Genomic DNA, 23,219 nt, shown 5'->3' with positions numbered 1-23,219 from the left:
CTTCATTTAGAGACCACACATCACATAGCTGCAGTCTGCTATTCTGGTGTTTTTGCGCTACAGCTCTACGGAGGGTTTTTACAGCGACAGAAAAATATCCCAATCATTCCCTAGCTGGTCCTACCCCAAAAAATATGGGTCCCGTTATTGTCAGACGTATGGAACTTACAATATTTCATATTTCGTTTTCGGCTCCAGAGAGCCTGGAAATTTCTTTTTGTAGCTAGAGAAGCAAGCTTCCACAGTTACACGTAAATTATTGCAAGCCTGAGTTTTAAGCACCCCCTGCGTCTTCCAGGGAGAAGGATGCTCACATTTTAAGTAGCTTGGTGGCACTTCTTGGCGGCATGCGTTTAAGGCCTTATTCATGACTGTTAATTGGGGCTTTGTGCTGAGATTTTTATGGAGACAGTTCTTGTACTGACCAAAAGGGGAATAAGGGAGGGGGTGAAGGGAGGCTTGGGAGAAATGGTCAATATCTATGACAGGGGAAAGAAGAATATTTTCAATATTCCTCAATATTTCCCTGACATGGGGGTACGGGAATGATGACTCCTGATGCTAGGAGGGAATAAATGGCATTGAAAAAACATGAAATGTGAGCCGGTTCTTTTGGGGAACGGGACAAGAAAAACGATTGCGTGGAAGGGTGGAAAATTTTATTTTGTAGCCTGTGGAGACTATTTCTCTGACCCAGGCGTCGACTGCACTAGTCATGCATCCTGGAAAAGGAGGAGACGGCAGCCCAACCTGAAAGGAATTCCAGGTGGGTGTGGCAAGTCATGCAGAGGAGTATTAGGTCAGGGGTCCTGAGGCTCTGTTAGGGGGTTCCCTGTCTGCGCCAGGCCAGGGCGGGTTTGAATGAAGGATTTCTTCTTTCCCTTTGGATCGGATGCCTGTCCTGTTGGGTTGGAATCCTGGGGGATGCGAAAGGAGCAAAATTGAGGCGTCTGTCTGGGGTTGAACGGACTTTTTGGGCTTCGGCTGAGAGGTGCTTTTTCCCCCGGTTACGTCAGATGAGCTGATCTAGTTTAGCCCCAAAAAAAGTCATGAGCCCTGAAAAGGGAGATTGGCAAGGGATTTTTTGGACTGGGGGTCAGCGTTTAAGGCCTTAAGCCTATGTATGGCTATGGTATTGCTGCTGGCCCGAGCTGAACAATTGGCTGCATCTAGGGAAGTAGCTAAGAGATACTTTCCAGCGTGGGCAATTTGGTCCGCTAGATCTGCCATATCCTATGTGGGAGCTGAAGCATTAAGGCCCTGACATAGGACTTTTGCCAGGCGGAAATGGACTTAGGCGTGGTCCAGAGGGAGGAGCGTACTAGTCTTCCTTAATATTGAGGGTATGAGGCTGTCAACCATATCCTGCATTTTGGATCTTTGACCTGCATCAGAATCTGAGTCAGACTCAGAAATGGAGGCGGGGGATATTTCAGGGGAAGATAGGACTGAGGGCAGCTTGGGGATGTGGATTCTGATCTGGAGGAAGGAGAGAGTGTCCACTTCCTGGGTGTGGCCCCTGTCCTGTCCATGCGAGCACGGCAACTGGGTGCCTGCAAATCCTGCTGAGGAACGCTCGGAGCGGTGGAAGCCGCTGATGAAGGGGGTAAACGTTCCATGACCTGGATCAAGGATTGCGAAATCTTGGTGAGGTCTGACACGGAATTAGAAAGGGCAACGGCCCACTCCGGAGGAGGGGGTGAGTTGTTTTCCCGGGCGGTGGAGGGCTCCTGAGATGAAGACATGCTGTAAGGGCTGCAGGTTGGGCAGAAAGCTGAGGCCAGGCCTGTTGGCCACTTATTACAGAGGGCGCAGGCATAGTGCATTATATTAGGAGAGGGGCGGGAGAGAGGCTGCCAGGGCCCGATCATATGTATGTGTCTGAGTGCCTGATAATGCAGTTGCTAGATACTGCTGAAGGAAGCTAAAGCCTGGACAGAGTCCACCTGGTCAGATGAGAGGGTCCCGTCAGGTGAGTGACGCCCCAGCCGAAGTTGGTTCTCCTCAGCAGGTCAGCTGTGTCCAGCAAAGAGGGAATGGCGGCTAGGAGTAAGAGGAAGGGCGGTTTTGTGTAATAAACATGCTCAAAAATAGGGCGTTTCCGTGCAGGGTGAATATTTACTTTAGAGTGTAAATAGAAAACAGCTCCCCCCCCCCCCTCTTTGTTTCTGGAATTTGCGGGGACAAAGGAGGGGGTGCGGTTACCACTGCCATGCCAGTAGAGTGGGCAGAGCCTCAGGATCACTGGAGGGGCATCCATCCCGCACGATCTCGGACCATGCAGAAGACTGGATCAACCCCTGTGAAGGGGGAAGGCCACTTCTAGTGGCCCAGTCTTCCTCCCCGCTCGGTCCGAGGAGGGTGCTGGCGATGAGATGTGAAGCAGGACTGATCTTCTCCGGTCCTCCTGAGCACAGATAGGTGAGAGGTTAGTTGTCCTACTTCGCAGATCGAGAGTAGGCGACATGGGTGACACTACCTTGCTCTCTCAGCCACACCTGTGCGGGAAAACAGGGTGAGATATTATACCCTGTTACCCTGGGAAGGAAAAATCTGAAAAAGAAAAGATTAACAAACAACAGGGTACCTAAAAAAGAAGAAAAAAACTGATCTGGGATGAGATCCAGGTCCGCCTCCTACTGACACTGAGCTTAAACTGGCGAGTTTAGTGCCAGTCGGTGGGTGTATACTGCTGAGGAGGAGATAACTCTTTTTTTTCTAGCATAGTGTCAGCCTCCTAGCGAAAGCAGCACACACTCAGTTACCTGTGTCCCCAAATTAAGCCATAAAGATAAATGGACCACAAAATTTGTTGTGCAATTTCTCATGAGCACGTCGATATCCCATATGTGGGGGAAAACCACTGTTTGGGCACACGGAAGGGCTTTTTGAATGTAAAATTTGCTTGAATAATTAGCGGACGCCATGTCGTGTTTGGAGAGCCCCTGATGTGCCTAAACAGTGGAAACCGCCCACAACTGACCCCATTTTGGAAACCAGACCCCTCAAGGAACTCCTCTAGATGTGTGGTGAGCACCCTGAACCCCAGGTGCTTCACAGAAGTTTATAACGTAGAACCGTGAAAATAAAAGGATCAAACTTTTCCACAAAAATGCCCCATTTTTTTTTATTTTCACAAGGGTAAGAGGAAAAAATGGATCCCAAACACTGTTGTGCAATTTCTCCTGAGTAAAAAATACCCCAAATGTGGGGAAAATACACTGTCTGGGTGCACGGCAGGGTTCAGAAGGGAAGGAGCTCTGTGTCACTTTTTGAACGCAAAATTGGCTGGAATCGAGAGCGGACACCATATCGAGTTAGGAGAGCCCCTGATGCGCCTAAACAGTGGAAACCCCCCACAAGTGACCCCATTTTAGAAACTAGACCTCAAGGATTTTATCAAGGGGTATAGTGAACATTTTGAACCCAGAGGTAAGATACAGAATTTAATAACATTAGGTCATTATACTGAATAAGTTGTCATTAGTCTTGAACGCTAGTGCTAGCTACTTGAGTTTGCATCCAGTACTCAGGTATGCACCATGTATCGTGGGTGCTCGAGTGGAAAGCTCGAGTAACCGCCCCACAATGTTTCACGGTTGTTAAGACACCAAGAAAAAACATGCAGGGATCGATCGTACATGGCAGGCAATTTCGGCAAGTTTTTTTTTGGCTGTATAACAGCCGTGAAACATATGGGGCAGAAACTCGAGCATGTCACTCGAGCACCCGCGATACTCGGTGCATACCCGAGCACCCGATGCAAATTCAAGTAGCGAGCACTTGCGCTCAACACTAGTCGCCATATCGTCAATTTTTTTTCTTTTACTTTTGAAAAAATCCTAACCTCAAAACAACTTTAACCCCAACCCTAGAGTTTATTTTTTACGCCTTTCCTTTCCTCCTGATATACAAGTGATTAGACGACTCTATTCTGCGGGTCGGTGCGATTACAGCGATAACAGATTCATATCGGGTTTTTATGTTTGGCAGCTGTCACACACTAAAAGACGCTTTATTTTCTTGCAAAGACTAGTTTTTGCAATCATTATTCCATATTTCGGCCGATAGTCATGTAAGGGCTTGTTTTTTGTGGGACAATTTGACGTTTTTATTGGTACCATTTTTGGGCACGTGACCTTTTTTGATCGCTTTCTATTCCGATTTTTGGGAGGCAGAATAAACAAAAACCAACAATTTAGGAATTGTGTTTTTTTGTTTTCTTTATGCCGTTCCACAAGTGGTAAAATTGATAAGGCAGCGTTATTTTATGAGTCAGTATGTTTACAGCGATACTACATTTATATTTTTTATTTTTTTGCGCTTTTACACAAACTTTTATAGAAAAAAGGTTTTTTTGCATCGCTTTATTCTCAGAGCTAACAACTTATTTTTCGGCTGATGGAGCTGTATGACGGCATGTTTTTTTGCGGGACAAGGTGACGTTTTCAGCGGTACCATTTTTATTTACATTTGTCTTTATCGCATTTTATTAAATTTTTTGTTTGGCGGTATGATAAAGAATCGTTTGCTTCTTTTTTCATTTTTTTTACTGCGTTAACTAAATGGGTTAACTAGTGAGACAGTTAATAGGTCAGGTTGTTCCAGAAGTGATGATACCAAATGAGTACTTACGGTTTTGTTTTTTTTGTTTTTTTCTCAAATATTTATTTATGGGTACAGTACATTTTTATTTTTTTGGATTTTTTTTAAAAATAAAAGTAAAATATTGTTTTCACTGTTTTTCACTTTTAAACTTTGTCCCACTATGGGACTTTCATTTTTTGCAGGCTGAAAGCTTGCAAGGCGTAGAGAGATGTAGCATCTCTACGCTGTGCAGCCTGTCAGCCCTGCAGACACAAGTTACGAAGATCATGCATTGAGCACGATCTAACTTGCTGATGTCTGGTGACCCGGATGTCGTAATGAAGACAATGGGGTCACCGTGGCAACGATCAGGACCCCGTGCTGAAAGCGCGGGGTCTCCGATCCAAGGTTTGAGGGGCGGTCTTACCACAGCCTGCCCTGGAAATGCGATCGATTTTGATCGCAGCATTTTGGGAGTTAATGTGCCAGGAGCGGTGCGGGACCGCTCCTGGCACATGGTACCAGGTGTAAGCTGTTAGAATCAGCTGACACCAGGCGGGGATCATGCCTGCACAGCCTGTGTGCGGCCGCGATCGCCAGGGCGTAATAATGCGTACCTGGTCTATAAGGCCCAGGTACGTATTGTTACACCCCACGTCAGAAAGGGGTTATGGTCCTTTCACAACATTTCAATTGAATTAAGGTCAGTACGTTTGATGTTCAAAAACATTATTCTTCTTTAACCGTTCTTTTGTATATATCGACTTGTGTACTTTGGGTTGTTGTCTTGCTGCATAATCCACACTCTCTGGAAATTCAGCTCATGGAAAAAAGTCAAAAATTTTATGAGCAAATTGTAAAGGAAAAATGTCAAAATATATTGTTCCACCAATTTAGCAAGCCCAGATGCAGTAAAATATGGCCAAAACATACTACTACCACAGTCTTTCGCCGAGGATATGAGTTTTTATACTATAATACAGTTTCCGTTTTTAAACAGAGAATGCTTCTCATTTAAAACTAAAAAGCTCCGTTTTGGTCTAACTGTCCAAAATAACACTGTTCCAATACCACCTGGCTTGTCCAGGTGATCTTTAGCAAATTGCTAATTGGTAGTAATGCTCTTTTTGGAGCGCAGTGGCTTCTTTCTTGCAATCTTGCCATGCACACACAATTGTTTTTCAGTGTCCTCCAGATGGTAGACTTATAAATATTATCGTAAGAAAAGCCTTTAGTTGCTTAGATGTTACCGTGTGTTCCTTTATAACTGCAAAGAACAATATAATATCATTTATTAGCCAACCACTCCTAGAGAAGGTACTAAATTGTATTCCTCCACTGATACACAATCTGTCTAACCGCAGAATGATGAAGAACTCTTTAGAGATGGTTTTTGTAACTTTTTCCAGCCTGATTAGCATCAACAACTCTTCTTTTAAGGTCCTTAGAAATTTTCTTTGTTCATACCATGGCACTTCCACAAACGTGTTGTGAACATTGATTCCCATTCTTTAAATAAAACAGGTTGCCCACTCACACTTGATTGTCTGTCAATTGACTGAATAAACTACTCCAATTTCACCTTCAAATTATTTGCTAATCGTAGAAGGTTCACATATTTTTACCATGCATCGAGAGGTTATATTGGATCACTGCCTAATTTGTTTTTTTTTAATTGGATTTAGGACTTGTGTGAATATCTGATGTAATTTTAGGTCACATTTATGCAGAAATGGAAAACTCTGAATGGTTCAAATTGTAAAGCACTGCTGTATATCTAAATATTGGTATCTATTCAAAAGGAACCTTAATATGGTGCCATGCTACAAGGTTTTCGAAGGTTTACAGTAAAGGAAGATTTCTTGGTCTATCTCAAAGTCAGATATCAAAGCAATATATTTTTTATAATATTTCTTAACACAGGCAAAAGGCCAATTGTCTTTTCCAAGTTGGCAAAATTGTACATGAACCATTAACACCTTTCCGACATGTGCTGTACTATTATGACACATATCGTGTTTCTCCCTTTGGTGCAGGCTCATGACAGCTGATCTGTACAGCTGCCATGTGCCCCTAACAGCCGCGGGTGGAATCGCAATCCACCCACGGCTGTTAACTAGTTAAATGCCCCTGTCAATCTCTGACAGCGGCATTTAACTCGTGCTTACTGGAATCGCGCCACTAACCCTACGCATTGTCGCCCATGTCACATGACTGCGGGTCGCTGATGGGTTGGCATGACAACCCGGGGTCTGCAGGAGACCCCGCGGTTGTCATTGCCAGTATGCTATGAGCGCCGCACAGGCGCTACACACAGGCGATCTGATAATCGCCTGTGTGTAGCAGACGCGATCGAGCAATTGCAGCTTCTATTCTCCCATGGAGACTATTGAAGCATGTGTAAAGTAAAAAAAAAAAAAAGGTTTTAAAAATATATTAAAAAAAAAACCAAATATACATTGTCATGGATCACCCACAGGGACAACACTGGGGAGAACACGTGATATCTCACCGTGCAGTTACGCTGTCAGTATTTCGTTCGGAATCGCGAGCACACGATTCAGACTACTCTCTATGTAGGTATCGGCAAGCGACCAGTGAGCGTATGGCGTCACACCTCTGGGCTGAAAACCCTGGAATCCGTACTGTCACTGTCAGCTTCACGATAGCCCAATTATTATTATTCTCTGCAACCACCGGCCGAGTTTGAAATATAATACAGGCCTAGCCGGACGCTTGCGTTTTGGTTGCGTGTATGGCTTCGGGGAAGGGAACGATTACAGAACAAAACTATTACATTTTTTATTTAATCCAAAAGGGAGGCAGTGTTTAGGAAAAATATATACAAGGATGTTACAAAGGAGACATTAAAATTACATAAGCAGTTACATAAAATAAACAGGATATAAAGGTGAAACTTACACTATAAAGTTCGCTGCGACGACTCCGTATAGGTGGAGGAGGGGCTCCCCAGTTGATCATGCTGTTATCGAACAGGACCCGTTGCTTATAATTCTTATTTCCCCGTGGCAATGAGTGCTTCTGTACTGTCCATGAGTTCTCTTATACCTAAGGGGAGATTTTCCCACACGCCCCTTGAGGTGACATCATGCGAGTTGGTCTCCAGCCTGTACATTTTTATTAAAAACGCTCACTTCTGCGATAACTCATCGTCATTTTTTCCCTTATGATTTTATCTTCAGTTAGAGAGCTCACATTGCATAGCTGTGGTCTGCTATTCTGGTGTTTTTGCGCTACAGCTCAATGTAACGTTTTTCAGCAGCAGAAAAAATATCCCTATCATTCAGTAGCTGATTTTACCTCTAAAAATATGGGTCCAGTTATTGCAGGACGCATGGAACTCACAATATTTCATATTTCATATCGGAGTCCACCTGGCTATGGCTTGTAGCCGGGAATTGTTTGTGAGTGCCTTTGAACTTAACAAATCATTTCCTCTTTCCTTTAAACTCTAGCCTGGGAGAAGGTGTCAATCTATCTCAGGTCTGTTTTAAGAGGAAATACATATGCATTATAGTTAGCTTGAAACACTTCATGTCTGGCATTTGTTTGTGTAAGACCTCCCTCATGGCGGTGTTAATTGGGGCTTTTGTGCTAAGCAAAAGGGGAATAAGGCTGAGTTCACACGATGCGTATTTAATGCGTTTCCGCTGCGTTTTTGCAGTTGCGTAAATGCCGCGGAAACGCATTAAAAACGCATGGTAGAAGGGCAGCAATGATCCCCAATTGAAATCCGCATGTGCTGTGCCCATGATGCGGATTTTTCCGCAGCGTAAACGCTGCGCTCAAAAATCCGCAGCATGTCAATTAATTTTGCGTAAACGCGGCGTTTTCGCCGCCATCGACTTGCATTAGAACGCGCCAATTCCGCAAGACTGCATCTGTACTTGCGTTATTGGCGCGTTCTAATATGCGGATGGTACCCGGGTGTGGAGGAGAGGAGTACCATCCGCTGGTACAACAAGAATAAAATAAAAAAAATATATATACTTACCATCTGTCGGCCCGCGCACAGCTCCTGCTTGGTTCCCGGCACTTGCAGTGAGTTGTAGGACCTGCGCTGACGTCAGAGTCATGTGACGGGTCACGTGACGCTGACGTCGGCAGGTCTTTCAATTCAAAGTTGCCGGCGAGGGAGAATGGATTGAGCATGACAGCGCGGGCCATCGGAGGTAAGTATATACACTCTCTCGGGTCACACTATATAAATCCATGCTGTTTGCATGGATTTATATAGTGTGACCTAGTTGTCAAGCACTTTCCAAGTGATGCTAAAATCGCCTGGAAAGCGCTTGTCAATCCACATGCGGAAACGCATGTGAATCCGCATGTATTCCGCAGGAAAAACGCATGCACAATCTGCATGCGTTTTTTCTGCCAGGGAGATGCAGAAATGATGCAGAAATTTTCTGCTTCATTTCTGCATCGTGTGCACATACCCTAAGGGAGGAATGATCAATATTCTGCTAATATTTTCCTGACTTACATATATTTGGTATTGCCGCGTTCAGAATCGGCCAATCTATCAATATATAAAAAGAAATAATCCGATCCGTAAACAGCGTACTGAGAAAAATATTCAAAACGCCAGCATCAATTTTCTTTTGGTTGCCGAAACATTGCAATAAAATGCAATAACGGGCGATCAAAACATCATATCTACCCCAAAATGGTATAAATAAAAACGTTAACTCGGCATGCAAAAAATAAGCCTTCACCCGGCCCCAGATGCCAAAAAATGGAGACGCAACGGGTTTTGGAAAAAGGGGACTTTTTTTTTTTAAACAAACTTTGGATTTTTTTTCACAAGTTAAATAAAAATGAACCTATACATGATTGGTATCTATGAACTCTTAATGACCTAGGGAATCATAATGGTAGGTCAGTTTTAGTATTTAGGAAGAATAAAACTGTGGAGCAAAAGACCGCAAAATATGGTCTTAACTGGTAACAAAATTGGAAAAATGAAGGGGAGTATTACGCTCACCTGATGGAGTTGCTAATTTGCAACATTTTTAATGCATGAAACAGCTGCTGCAGGACACGGGTCGAAAGGACCGAAGAGCTTGTAAATCCAGGAGTGGTGTATCTAAATCTGTGCTGCTGATGGAGACCTGATTCGCTAGTCTCCGCAACAGAAATTTCAACCATAGAATGAATAGGGTGCGATAACTCAGCATGTGTTCAACAAACACATGCGGATTTACCTGCAGGATTGGACACAGCTAAAATACGCTGCGTCCAAAGTGCTGCAACAGCCTGATCATGGGCACATACCCTTAAGCTGGCCTGATCCAGAGCAGCGCTTGAAAGCTGCATAGTAAGCAGCTTGCAAGCAACTGCTCCTTGCCTAGGAAGACTACTACCTCTGAAGTGGCCAAAAGAGATAATTTTTAATAAGAGATACCTTAAGGCTGTGTGCCCACGTAGCATTTTTCAAGCGTATATGCTGCGGAATTTCCGCAGCGTAAACGCTTGAAAAACGCATGTAGATCCGCACCCCATGGTCCCTAATGGGATTCCGCAAGTTCTATGCACATGCTGCGGATTTTTCCGCAGCGTTTATGCCGCGTTCAAAAATCCGCAGCATGTCATTTAATTTTGCGTTTCCGCAAGCGGAATTGCCTTTGTCCAATGCATAAAAAACGCAAGGCAATTCCGCATGTGGAAAACGCGTGATAAACGCGCGAAAAATGCGCGATAAACGCGTGCGGAATTCCGCATGCGTTTTTCCGGGAGAGGACTTGCATTTATGCAGCAGAAATTTTCTGCTTCATAAATGCAACGTGGGCACATAGCCTAAAAAGAGAGAAAACTATTTACAACAAGTTGTTTACATTATTTCCCATTTGATAGAGTGAGACAACCTTTTGAATTGTTTCTGCCATAAGAATGTATAGAGAAAAAAAATGCAGAAAGAAAAAGGAGTGAGATCATGAGAAAAAGAGAAAGATGGAAAATGTAGAAAACACTAGGGCTACTGTGTTTGCCACATTCAGGAGATAGGACCTTTGATCATAGATTGCTTGTTTATGTAGAATTTGAGGCAAATTATGAGAAACAACTTGGGGTTAAACTCTTCTAACTTTAGAATTCATGAGCTTGTAATTTACCTGTTTTTACTGAACTCCTCTGTGTTGATTAGGAGTGATAAGGTCATAATGTGATCATAATGATCAACTCAGAGCAGCTTAGGGGTGCGCGCTCAGGCTGAATCGGCTACAAGCAGCATTCTCACACTGCGATGGACTTTAGCAAATTTTGATGAGACCCATCAAACTGTCATGTGAGTGAATATTTTACTATTACACTGTATATTCAATACTGAATTATATACAAGCTGAATAATTATGAAGAATAACCTCTACAGAAAGAATTACCAGATAATGTGTTTTGTGAGTAGGCTACAGCCTAGATGGGCTGCACTGCACAACTTTTCCATTGAAAAGGAACAAACTTTTAGGCTATGTTCACACATTGAGTTTTCGCTGCTTTTTTTTGCTGCAAAACCTGCTCTCTTGGCAGTAAAGAAGCAACATCAAAAGAGCAGGTTTTGATGAGTTTTTCCGTTTTTTACTGCATTTTTGTCAGGGTACATTTGTCTCTTGTGCATGTAGAAAGTTTAGTGCATAAAAATTTAACCTGATTCAACTTCCTCAGGTTTTGGTACCAAAAATTGATACCTGCGTTTTTCGCTATGTTTTTTCACTACCCATTGCTTTAGAAAGAGGAAAAGCCAGCCAGCGCCATTTGGGATTGCTATCCATGCTTGATGCAAGTTGAACAGAGAGTCCCGTATTCAGCTGGCATAGTCAGCACAAACATGTAAAGGGAAATCCAGCACTGCCATGAGTCAAAAAAATTACATTATCTTTTATTAATAATTTATTAAAAAAACAAAAAAAGTTTGTGAAAAGAGCATGAAAACGCACTACTGGATGACCCTTACAGAAGTGAGTTTATAAGCTCTTTTCACAAACTTTTTTTTTCTTGTTTTTTTAATAGATTATTAAAGAAAATAATTTTTTATTGACGGATGGCTGTTCTGGATTTCCCTTCACTTACCAATCGCTTTCTATGGGTGAAAAACACTGCAAAAACGCTGAAAGTAGGGACAAGCTGCATTTTGCAAAAACGCAGCTCTTTGACAAAATTCTCAGAAAAAAAAAACAAAAAAACAAGGTATGAGATTTCTGAAGTCTCAGAGTTTGTTGGCACTGTAAAATGCAGCTGAAAATTTGCATAAAGAAAAGCAGCAAAAAAGCAACGTATGAACATAGTCTAACAGTTTACTGATATTAAAGGGACTTGGCACAGAATGACTGGTCAAACCAGGTACTGGCACTCTGTGCACCCCTGAGGTGGCCAAATAGTCACCTTTCCACCTGCTTGCTTTCCTCCATTTCCGTCCCCTTCCATTTTGAATGACCGCTCTGGCTCTACAGGGCTAGAAAGGAGTGCCGATAGATGGAAAACAAGCAAGTGGGAAGGTGCACTTAAATGTTTGGCAGCACCAAGGGTGCACCGACTGCCTGTCCCTTCAATAACAACTGCTGACACACTGAACTTGTTACATGAATGTGTGAATCCAGTCTGACCATGGGCCATGAAGCATAGACAAGCTGCAGGTCTCCTGAACTGAACTTTATCACCTATCATAATGTCGAGTTCAGGTTAAGATGCCCCCGCAACAGGTTCCGTGCATCGGACCCCAACACATGGATGTGTGAATTCGCTATGTTACAGTGCAGCATATCTGTCTGTAATTAGCATTACTGATAATTAGCTTATTCAGGAGTATATAGAGGAAAGGATATAAGTGTCATCCGAGCAGGCAAAGAAAGTACTGGCTTTAGCTACCTATGATATGTTGTAATGATGGATCATAGTATTGATAGAGCACACAGGGCAAGAAAGCAGAGAGAACTCTGAAGATCAAGACAGAATGAAAAGAACAAAAAGCAGTCTGAACAGCATGGATTAGTTACATTATATATATGAGAAATGCAGAGTTTGATAGGAAATTAAGTGGAGAGAGCGGGGATGGAAAAACAAAAAAACAGATCACTTCTTTAATTCCTTGTCTCTGGATCTGGCCACTGTGTTAGCCCAGTCTTAAACCACAATGGAAACTGGTCCAAGGTTAAAAGGAATTTAGGACTCATTTATTGTTTCTTGATGGCTTATGTGCTTCACACTGCTACCAGCTTCTCAATGAAAATCCAGTATAAGGTACAGCAAGATTGGCATTAACCTCTTCATGACGCAGCCAATTTCTGTTTTTGCATTTTAAAGTTTTTTCTCCCCTTCTTCCCAGACCAATAACTTTATTTTTTTGTCCAAATAGATGTAAGAGGGCTTGTTTTTTGGGGACAAGTTGTACTTGTATTTATTATAGACACCATTCATTGTACCACATAGTGTACTGGAAAACGAAAAGAAAATTCCAAGTAGGGAGAAATTGTAAAAAAAAATAAAAAAAAAATAATTCTGAAATGTATTTTTGAGAATTATTTTTATGGTGTACATTTTGTGGTAAAGCGATTCTCCTTATCATCACAAGTATGGTGATACCAAACATGCCCATTTTTTTACATTATTTTAGTGGTGGTAAAAAAAATTTTTGGGTTTGTGTCACCATTTCCTGAGACACTTAATGTTTTTATTTTTTGGTCGATTGAGCTGTATGACGGCTTATTTTTTTGTGGGGTGAAACAATGTTTTTATTGATACCATTTTTGGATAGATATGAGGTTTTGATAGCTTGTTTCACCGTTTTTGGCATTCTTCAATGTTTTTCATCTATCGTGTTTACAGATTGGGTTAATTATTTTTAGATTTTGATCGATCAGAACATGGCAATACCACGTGTTTTTTTATTATCTTTATTTTTGAAGGTGGAAAAGTGGGTGATTTTAACTTATGGTTTTTTTATTTATTTATTTTTATTTTTTTTAAATTTTCACAGTTCTTGAAGCTACATACAAATGAATAGCGACATCCGGGCCACCAGGCATCAGGAAGTTAGAGCTGACAGCCTGCATAGCATAAGGATGCTGCTGCATCCCTATGCTGTGCAAGCGATCAGCCTGCAAAAAATGAAAGTCCCATAGTGGGACAAAGTGTAAAAGTATCAGAAAGTGTCAGAAAGTAAAAAAAAAAAAAAAAAATGTATTAAATATTTTAAATGTAAAAATCCCCCCCAAAAATAAAAAATACTGTACCCATAAATAATAATTATGAAAAAAAAAAAAAGTACACATTTGGTATCGCCGCATCCGGAACGACCTGACCTATAGAACTGTCCCACTAGTTAACCCTTTAGTGAACACTGTAAACAAACAAAAAAAAAAGCGATGCTTTATTATCATACTGCCAAACAATGGAATGTAACACGATCAAAAAGATAAATGTAAATAATAATGGTACTATGGTAACGCTGAAAAATAAAATAAAAATCTCAGAATAAAGGGATGCAAATAAAAGTATTTTTTCTATAAAATAGTTTTTGTGTAAAAGCACCAAAACATAATAAAAACAAAATTAATGTAGTATCGCTGTAAATGTACTGACCCAAAGAATAAAGCTGCCTATCAATTTTACCACACGTGGAACGGCATAAAAAAAAAAATACAATTTCTGAATTGTTGGCTTTTGTTTATTCTGCCTCCCAAAAATCAGAATAGAAGGCGATCAAAAAATGTCACGTGCCTGAATATGCTACCAATAAAAACATCAACTCATCCCGCAAAAAACAAGCCCTTACATGAGTGTCAGCCTAAATATGGAAAAATATTGGAAAACTAGTCTTTGCAAAAAAAACCCGTCTTTTAGTGTGTGACAGCTGTCAATCATAAAAACCCGATATAAATCTGGTACCACTATCACGAAGTACAATATGTCACGAAAAAACAATCTCAGAATCAGGGAGATCCATTGAAGCGTTCCAGAGTAATTACCTCATAAAGTGACACTGGTCAGAATTGTAAAAATTGGCCTGGTCATTAATGTGCAAACCACCTTCGGGGGTAAAGGGGTTAAATGCCGATGTCAGAGTCTGACAGTGGCATTTAACAGGCGAACAATCGCAGACGTTTCACGTAACCCGCAATTGTTAAAGGCAGGTCCTGATAAACACACTGCCATTACCTCCCCGAGCCCGCTCCATACACCCGCTTTCGACTTGGCTCTCTGTGTACATTACTCTATAAACAATGAGCTGCTTATCACAGGAGGTGGCAGAGTCTGACGAGTGCCCATGCTCCAGCTAGTGACAGCAATAATAATCACCAGATGATAAAACCTTCAGTGTAAGCAACAGCACAGAGCTTGACATTTGACACGTGTTGAATTCTGTGCTTTAACCCTTTCCTCATGCTGTCCTCAGATTACATAGCAAAAACCATCTGCCAAATTCCCTGATGATCATAAAAAAATAGCACTAAACAAAAAGGCCTATATCTCTGGAACTGTATATGTTGTTTTTTTTTAAAGCTGCATACTCAGGGGAGCAGAGTGAATAAAATAAAGAGTAAAGACTGTCCACTTTTGACCTGGTAACAGGGTTTCTAAGTATCTAGCTAATTATAGCACAGTTAACCCATACACATCAAGTATATTCCCCATATGAGTTATCAGTCTATGGCTACAGAGGAACACACATCCAGATGAAAAAAACCTAACTGCGAGTGCATGGTAGTGGCATTACTTAACAGCAGGCTGGTGACTTTCTGAAAAGTTGATTCTCTCAGATACTGTACCCATAGGCACTATTCACACAGAGTTAATGAGCCATTGACAGTGTCACTGTTCTGTCCTAAAACTACACAAAGAAAAAAAAAAAAATTCAGAAGGAGCCCCTGGCAGAATCATGGACTTACTGCAAAAATGGGAGTGAACGAGGGCCTCACATAGTTAATACGGTTGAAAAAATAGATAATGCATCGTTTGAACTTGATGGACAATTAAAAAAGCACTCCCATTAAAATGTATATCCTCTTAAAGGGAATCTGTCACCCCCTGGGATGTAACTAACCTATTAATATGAGCATACAGGTGATAGGAATGTTGATCTATTCATACCTGTATGCCTCATATTAATAGTTTTGAAAGCTTATATTACGAATTTATGGTGATGATTGCTCCAGGCCCGGGGCCCATAAGGACTCCCCGCCTCCTCTTTCTCATCACAGTACCCCCCTCTCCTGCACGTTACAGTGTCCTGTGGCGGCGCAGCAATCTTGTGCCTGTGCGTTGAAATGAAAAAGCTTTACCTTATTCTGGAGTAGAGATGAGAGTTGCTGTTGAGGAGAAGTAACACCAGATCCACAGAGACACTGCAGCAGGGAAGTAATGCCTGATCCAGACAGCTGGCTCACCACTTGGGCACAGGGAACAGCCAGGCATGGCAAAATCTGGGAGAGATCGGTTGTAACAAAATTTGCTTAAAACATATAAGAAATGGGGATTTGTAAAAGTCAAGTAAAGAATGGACACCTGATCTTGAACATCTTTCTTGATGAGGAAGGGCAAGCTGTGCGCTGCAGTGGAAATCAATGAAGTGCCCTGCTGCAAAGGAAAGAAAGGGAGAATCCGTCCCACCAAGCGCTTTCCCTTTCTAATGCACATGATCTGGACAATCTGTTCCTCCGTTGCTCTGTGGGCAAAGATGAAAGAGGGATTAAGCAAACTGCATGTATCTAGTCAACAGAAAAACTAAACTAGTGTGTCTAATACAATAATGTGTCTGTGGAATTGTGTCATTTGTTTCTTTAACCCCTTCATGCCACAATGTTTTCACCTTCCTGACCAGGTGAAATTTTTCAATTTTGACTAGTGTCACTTTATGCGGTGGTAACTCTGGAACGCTTCAACATATCCCATTGATTCTGAGACTGTTTTTTCATGACACACTGTACTTCATAATGGTAGTAAATATTTAGGTTAATATAAATACATTTTTTCTGAACATATAAAAACTGACATTTTGAAAAAAAAAAATTAAATTTTCGAACGTTGAATTTTTATGCCTTTAAAAAAAAAAAAAAAAAAAAAAAAGTCATAACGCACAAAAAAAATGAACAACTTTACCACGTCTACTTTACGTCAGCATCATTTTTTAAACTTTTTGTTGCTAGGAAGTTTGACAGGTTAAAAAAAAATTAACAGTATTTTTTTTTATTTTTCCAGTGACTGAGGGTCCAATAAGTCAGAAAAACCCAAAACCAAGACCCTGTTGCAAAAATTATTATGCATGAATAGTTTTTTCCTTGATACTCCCTCTGCATTGGTATCAGTCTGTAATATTTGGACTATATATTGTATGGTATACCTCTATATTTGTGTAATCACTATATTGCACTTATATATGAATCTACCTGGGAAATTTGTATCATGCTGCCTATTTTCTCATCAGCTATGATTGTCTTGTGTCACACATGCTGTTTTAATATATTTTTTTTATCTATGTTAAAAATAAAATTTGATTTTATTCATTTTTTGTGCCTTGCACTTTCTTCCATCGCCTTCATTCTATCCTTATGTGCATTCTGGCCTACTTACTTAATGCCCCTCATACACACACAACACACCACACCACACCACACCACACCGGTTTATTTCACAGGTAATGGTTTAGTAAAAAAAAGAGAGAAAAAAAAAAAAAAAGTAAAAAATCAAATAAGACTTGAATTGCCTTATTATAACACTTATTTTCACAGTGGTGACAGGAGAAAATGGACGATCCAATTTGTTGATCAATTTCTCCCGAGTAAGCCAATGCCCCATATGTGAGGGAAAACTACTGTTTGAGGACACGGCAGGGCTCAGGAGGAAAGAAGCAATATTTGACTATTCGAGGGCAGATTTGGTAGGATTAGACTGCTGGCACCATGTAGCATTTGAAGAACCACTGAGATGATAAAACAGCAGAAATCTGCTACAAGAGACCCCATTTTGGAAACTACACTTCTTGAAGAATTTGTCTAGGGGTGTATTGTGCATTTTAAAGCAATAGCTAATTCACACAACAGTGTAACATTCAGCTGTCGAAATAAAAAAATTTTCCCACTAAAATGGTTTTAGCCCCAAATTTTCAAAAAGGGTAACAGAAAAAAATTGACCACATAATTGGTGATGCAATTTTTCCTGAGTAGTCTAAAACTACTTATGTGGTCAGAAACTACTTTTCAGGCACAGTGCAAAGCTCAGAGCCACTGAGGTGCCAAAGCAGCAGAACCCCCCCATAAGTAATCCCATTTTACAAACTGCACTCCTCCATGAAAAGTGAAGATATTGACACCACAGGTGTGTCATAGCATTTTATATCGTTGGGGCATGACAAAATAATAATTGTGTTTTCACTATTAAAATTTTGTTTCAGCCCCTGTACAGTACTATTTGGCGACATGGCGAGACTCCGGAGGGAAGGAGCACCATTTGTCTTTTTGAGCAGATTTTCCTAGAATAGTTTGCAGACTCCATTTGCAGAGCTGCTAAGTGATAGAACAGTAGAAACATCCCATTTAAGATTTACACTCCTCCTTGAATTCATTTATGGGTGGAGTGACAATTTTAGCTTTATGGGTGATTTCTATAAACAAACACGTAGTGGAAGTTGCAGAGTGAACATGCAATTATGTCATTGTAGTGCTCCATAACTTGTGCCCAGATGCAGCTTCTGGAACAACGTACCAGTAAATTTAGCGGGCTTGCCTCGCTACAGTAGTGCCAAACAAGAGGGCGCTAACTGTGGTTTAGGTACACTGTGTGCCTCAGAAGGAAGGTGGGCATTTGTATTGGGAAGCGCAGATATCACAGGATTTCTTTTGGTTGGAGCCATGTTGCTTTTCCAGAGCCTTTGTGCTACCAGTAATGGGTATAACCCCTATATTTCTGTTAACAGTGGGGCTTGTTTTTGTGGGTTGAGTTAAAGCTTTTTATTGGTAGCATTTTGGGGTACATAACATTTTGGATCCGTGCACATTTATTTTGTGCTCTACAACAGGGATTCCCAACTCCAGTCCTCAAGGCCCACCAACAGGTCATGTTTTCAGGATTTCCTTAGTATTGCACAGGTGATAATTAAATCACCTGGGCAATACAAAGGAAATCCTGAAAACATGACCTGTTGGTGGGCCTTGAGGACTGGAGTTGGGGGAACACTGCTCTACAGTGACCACATACATCAGAGTTTCCATCTAAATCTCTGAAATATGTTATTCATATGAAAACCCTGATGGATCCATTCACTATAATGTGGCAGCAGCTACTTGAAACTCCGTTTGGCCTCTGTTCAGCAGTGTCCGTCTTTTTAGAGGTGCACACAACTGAGGCCAACCGCACTTTTAAGGATGGCAAAAAAACCCGTAATAAGACTTACAACGCCTTATTACAGGGAATGTTCAGTTGGGGATTTTGGGTGAATTATGTATTACACAGAAAGTCCGGGTTAATCGCTCAGCATAGAGTGCAGAATAAATGTAAGTAGAGCCTTACCGCAATGTTTGGGAGGCAGAATCAACAAATCAACAGCAATTCATAAATTGGTTTTATTTATTTTTAAGCCATTCCTACTGCAGTGTATCCTTCAGGTCACTACGAGCACAGTAAAACTAGATTTATATATTTTTTTAGGTTTTGCAACTAACCCACTAAAAAAATGCATTTTTGCATCACCATATTTTGAGTGATATAATTTTTCTATTTTTCTGCCGACAGTCATGTGAGGGCTTTTATTTTATGCAGGATATGCTCGTGTTTTTATTGGTACCATTTTTCGGGACATAACATATATTAATCACTTTCTATTCCGATTTTTGGGAGGCTGAATTAGCAAAAAAATCCAGCAATTTAGGAATTGATTTTTTTGTAGTTTTTTTTGTGACGTTCACTGTGTATAAAAGTTGTCTTAACTTTATTCTTTTGGGCCATTATGATTACAGCGATACCACATTCATATTGTTTGACGTTTTACACAAAAACAGTTTTATAAAAAAAAATTTATTTGAATTACCATAGTCTGACAGCTATAGCTTTTTTTATTTTTCCACTGACCGAGCTGTATTGTGGCTTGTTTTTTTGCGGGACAAGCTGACGTTTTCAGTGATACAATTGTTATTTACATGCGACTTTACGGAATTTTATTCTACGTTTTGTTCACCTGCAGTTTTTTTATGCTGTTCACGAATGGGGTTAATGTGACAGTTTTATAGATCAGGTCATTCCAGATATAGCTAAACCAAGTATGCGTACGTTTTATATTTAATTTCGTTTTTACATAAATGTGTTTCATTGGTGTAATTTGACAATTTTTAAAAATATTTTTACCAAAAAAACACAAACAAAAACGATCACTTTTTTTTTTTAAAACGGCGATCAGGAATAAATGTTTAGCACCAGCCAGAGGGTGAAAATTCAGAGGGTGACAGCTGTACCTGCAGCATCGGTCCAGACTGGTTTTGAAACTATTCGGGTGGAGAATAACCCCTTAAATACCGAGCTCAGTCTCGGTAACGGTATCCAAGTGGTTAAAAGACCACTTCAATCATGATCGCAGGTGCTGGTATTTGCCATGGTACTCAGAGGTTATTTGATCACTCGAGAGCACGCAGGCCTTTTAGATCCTGACAGGCTGAGTCAGTGAGACCCTGAAAGGTCTCAGGCACTGCAGTACACAAGTATTGCAATGCATGAGCCAAGTGATCAAAGTAAACCATATTCATGTCCCATAGTGGGACTACGTATAAAAAAAAACAAAACCGCACCCATCACAAAAACCTACTTCGCCACTAACACACTAACAAAAAAAGTGCACAAGTGGTAGCTCGTTCGGAACGACCGGAACTATACAATTGTCACATTACTTATAATGTAAGGTAAAAAGAAAATAAAGAAAATGAAGAAAAAGATCAAAAAATTCATCATACTGATACAAAAAAAATGTAATAAAAAGTGATTAAAAAAAAAAAAAAAAAAGGCAGAAATGAAAACATCAAACGTCCCGCAAAAAACAAGCCTTAATATGGCTCATTCGGCAAAAAAACTAAAAAAGTTACAGCTCTGTGTGTAGCAAAGCAAAAAAAAAAAAAATGAATTTTTGTAAAATATTGATTTTAGTCTGTAAAAAAAGGAGCAAAGCACACAAAAAATTATATTAATCTAGTACCGCTACAATCGTACTAACCCGAAGAATAAATCGGTCTTAAAGCGCACCTGTCAGCAGGATTGTGCTAAGTAAATTACATACACTGTCAGGTGGACGCCGTTACACTGATTAAAACGAGAGCACACAGATGAATAAGTAATCAGAGCACCAGATAGAGCGCCCCCCACAGGCCGCCCCGGGGAGCAAGCATATCATTATCTCCAAACTGAAAGTAAAGATTACAGAAGCAACACACAACGGATTTCATCAACCAATGTATCATCTTAATCAGAGTAATGTCGCCCACCTGACAGTGTATGTAGATTACTGAGCACAATCCTGCTGACAGATGCGCTTTAAATAACTTTTACTGCATGGTGAACAGTGAAGAAAAAAAGAAGGAAAAAAATACAATACGTCATACAGCTCTGCTAGTCAAAAAAAAAAGTTACAGCTCTCAGAATATGGTGCTGAAAAAAATATTTCTTTAATCAAAAAAGCATTTTTACTAGGATTGTTGCAAAAAACAGATCAAGTTGACCTCATCACATGTCTGTAAGATATGGACAACTGATACATGACCCAAGGACAGGACAAGATGCATGTTTATTCCTATTTAGAAGAAGGAAGAGGCTACAGACTATGGAAACTATCAGACTATTGCACTCATACGTCATGCCAACAAATTATACTGAAGATCCTACAAAGAAGGTTACCGCCTTACTTTGACAAAGAGCTGCCAGAGGAACAAACAGGGTTCAGAAAAGGCAGAGTAACAAGAAATGTGATTGCCAACAATAGATGGATAATGGAAAAGGCCAAAGAATACAACAAGGAGAAATATTTTTGCTTTATCGACTACAGCAAAGCGTTAGACTGTGTTGTTCACCAGAAACTTTGAAATACCATGAAGGATATGGGTGTGCTGAACCATCTGATCAGCCTCATTAGGAACCTGATCAGCCTCATTAGGACAGCGACAATCTGGAAGTTGTAAAGGACATCAACCTTCTCGGATCAATAACTCAAGATGCAGCGATGCCCACGGAAGTCAATAGGAGAATAGCTATAGGCAAATCAAAAATGAAGTCACTGGACAAGGTCTTCAAATCGAGGAACATTTCACTGCTGCTCGTACATAGTTTGACCTTTTCTGCGGTAACACACGGATGTGAAACCTGGACGATAAAGAAACAAGACAGAAGAATCTACACCTTCAAAATGTGGTTCTGGAGAAGGAGTTTAACAATACCATGGATGGCAGAAAGAAAAAAAAAAAAAAAAAAAAAAAAAAAAAAAAAAGGATCAAGCTACGTCTTGCCTACTTTCGACACATCTTACGAAGAAAGCAAATCAGTGGAGAAAGGCATTATGGTTGGAAGAATAGAAGGAACAAGACGAAGAGAAGAACAGAAACCTGATGGCTTTATATTAGTAAGATAACTGCGAAAACGACCCCGGTGGACCTAAGCTTATCAGGTTTTCCAAGCAAATCCCCAAAACTGTTTCAGACAAAGCCCCCGACGGAACACACTATGATGAGGCAGATGGAGTCAATTTGGACTCCGCTTGGTTTCTGTTCCAGCAATATCCCATAATTTTAGGCGTCTTTTTAGCACTCAAGTGTGGTCGACCTCAGTTATGTGTACACATAAAGATGGCTACTCCCTGGAACAGATGCCAAACTGAGTCCAAAGTGTCTACATCAGCCATGGTTCTGAGTTTCGTCTGAATCACAATTTTGTGGGATTTACATGGAAACCCTGTCGTAAGTGCTCAAAATAGAACACAAGAATATGATCCCAGGCTTATACTGAAAGCGATCAAAAAATGTTATGTACCCCAAAATGTTACCAACACCCTAACTTTTCCTGTACAAAACTAGCCCCAACTGAGGTCAGTCATGTGTCACTGGAAAAATAGGGGTACTCATGTTACTTGTAGAACAAAGACTCTGGAAAAGCAATAGCTCCCACCTTCTTAAATAAAATCCAATGAAACAATAACTCCTGAATCCAAAAGCCTCCCTCCTTCTGAGCCGCATTTTGGATAAACCACAGTAAAACGGCCACATGTTTGGCATTATTAAAGTCGGGAGCGCCCAATTAATTTACGGAGTGCAGGTCTCCAGAAGCACAAGCTGGGCACAATGACAGATTTGCAATGCTCCAGAATAAATCATGGTGTGGATGTTACAAAATTGTCATAGCAGACACACAGTGGGGAAGATAGGTATGATACACTGCCGATTTTGCAAGTTTTCCTACCTACAAAGAATGGAGAGATCTGTCATTTTTATTGTAGGTACACTTCAACTATAAGAGACACAATCTAAAATAAAATCCAGAAAATCACATTGTATGATGTTTACATAATCAATTTGCATTTTATTACATGACATAAGTATTTGATACAATAGAAAAATAGAACTTAAGAAAACTTTGTCTGCAATTACAGAGGTCAGACA

The 23,219-nt window shown here is 40.7% G+C and overlaps 1 protein-coding gene across 2 annotated transcripts in view; it reads right to left on the bottom strand.

Annotated features, from left to right (window-relative positions):
* The window catches only part of PATL1 (PAT1 homolog 1, processing body mRNA decay factor), a 166,418-nt gene that overhangs the window by 20,161 nt on the left and 123,038 nt on the right, over positions 1–23,219 (bottom strand). For both annotated transcript variants that reach the window (XM_073686135.1, XM_073686136.1), the window contains 2 exons: positions 16,105–16,264; positions 15,882–16,022 (listed from right to left, as the gene is read on the bottom strand). In XM_073686135.1, coding sequence (XP_073542236.1) covers positions 15,882–16,022; positions 16,105–16,264 — 301 coding nt within the window. The remainder of the gene's footprint in view (positions 1–15,881; positions 16,023–16,104; positions 16,265–23,219) is intronic.

Source organism: Phyllobates terribilis, unplaced genomic scaffold (genome assembly GCF_046119375.1).
Source record: "Phyllobates terribilis strain yellow unplaced genomic scaffold, ASM4611937v1 Scaffold_5__5_contigs__length_657084704, whole genome shotgun sequence".
Classification (NCBI taxonomy): Eukaryota; Metazoa; Chordata; class Amphibia; order Anura; family Dendrobatidae; genus Phyllobates; species Phyllobates terribilis.
The sequence above is the reverse complement of the archived record's forward strand: the minus strand, read 5'-3'. Positions and strand labels throughout refer to the sequence as shown.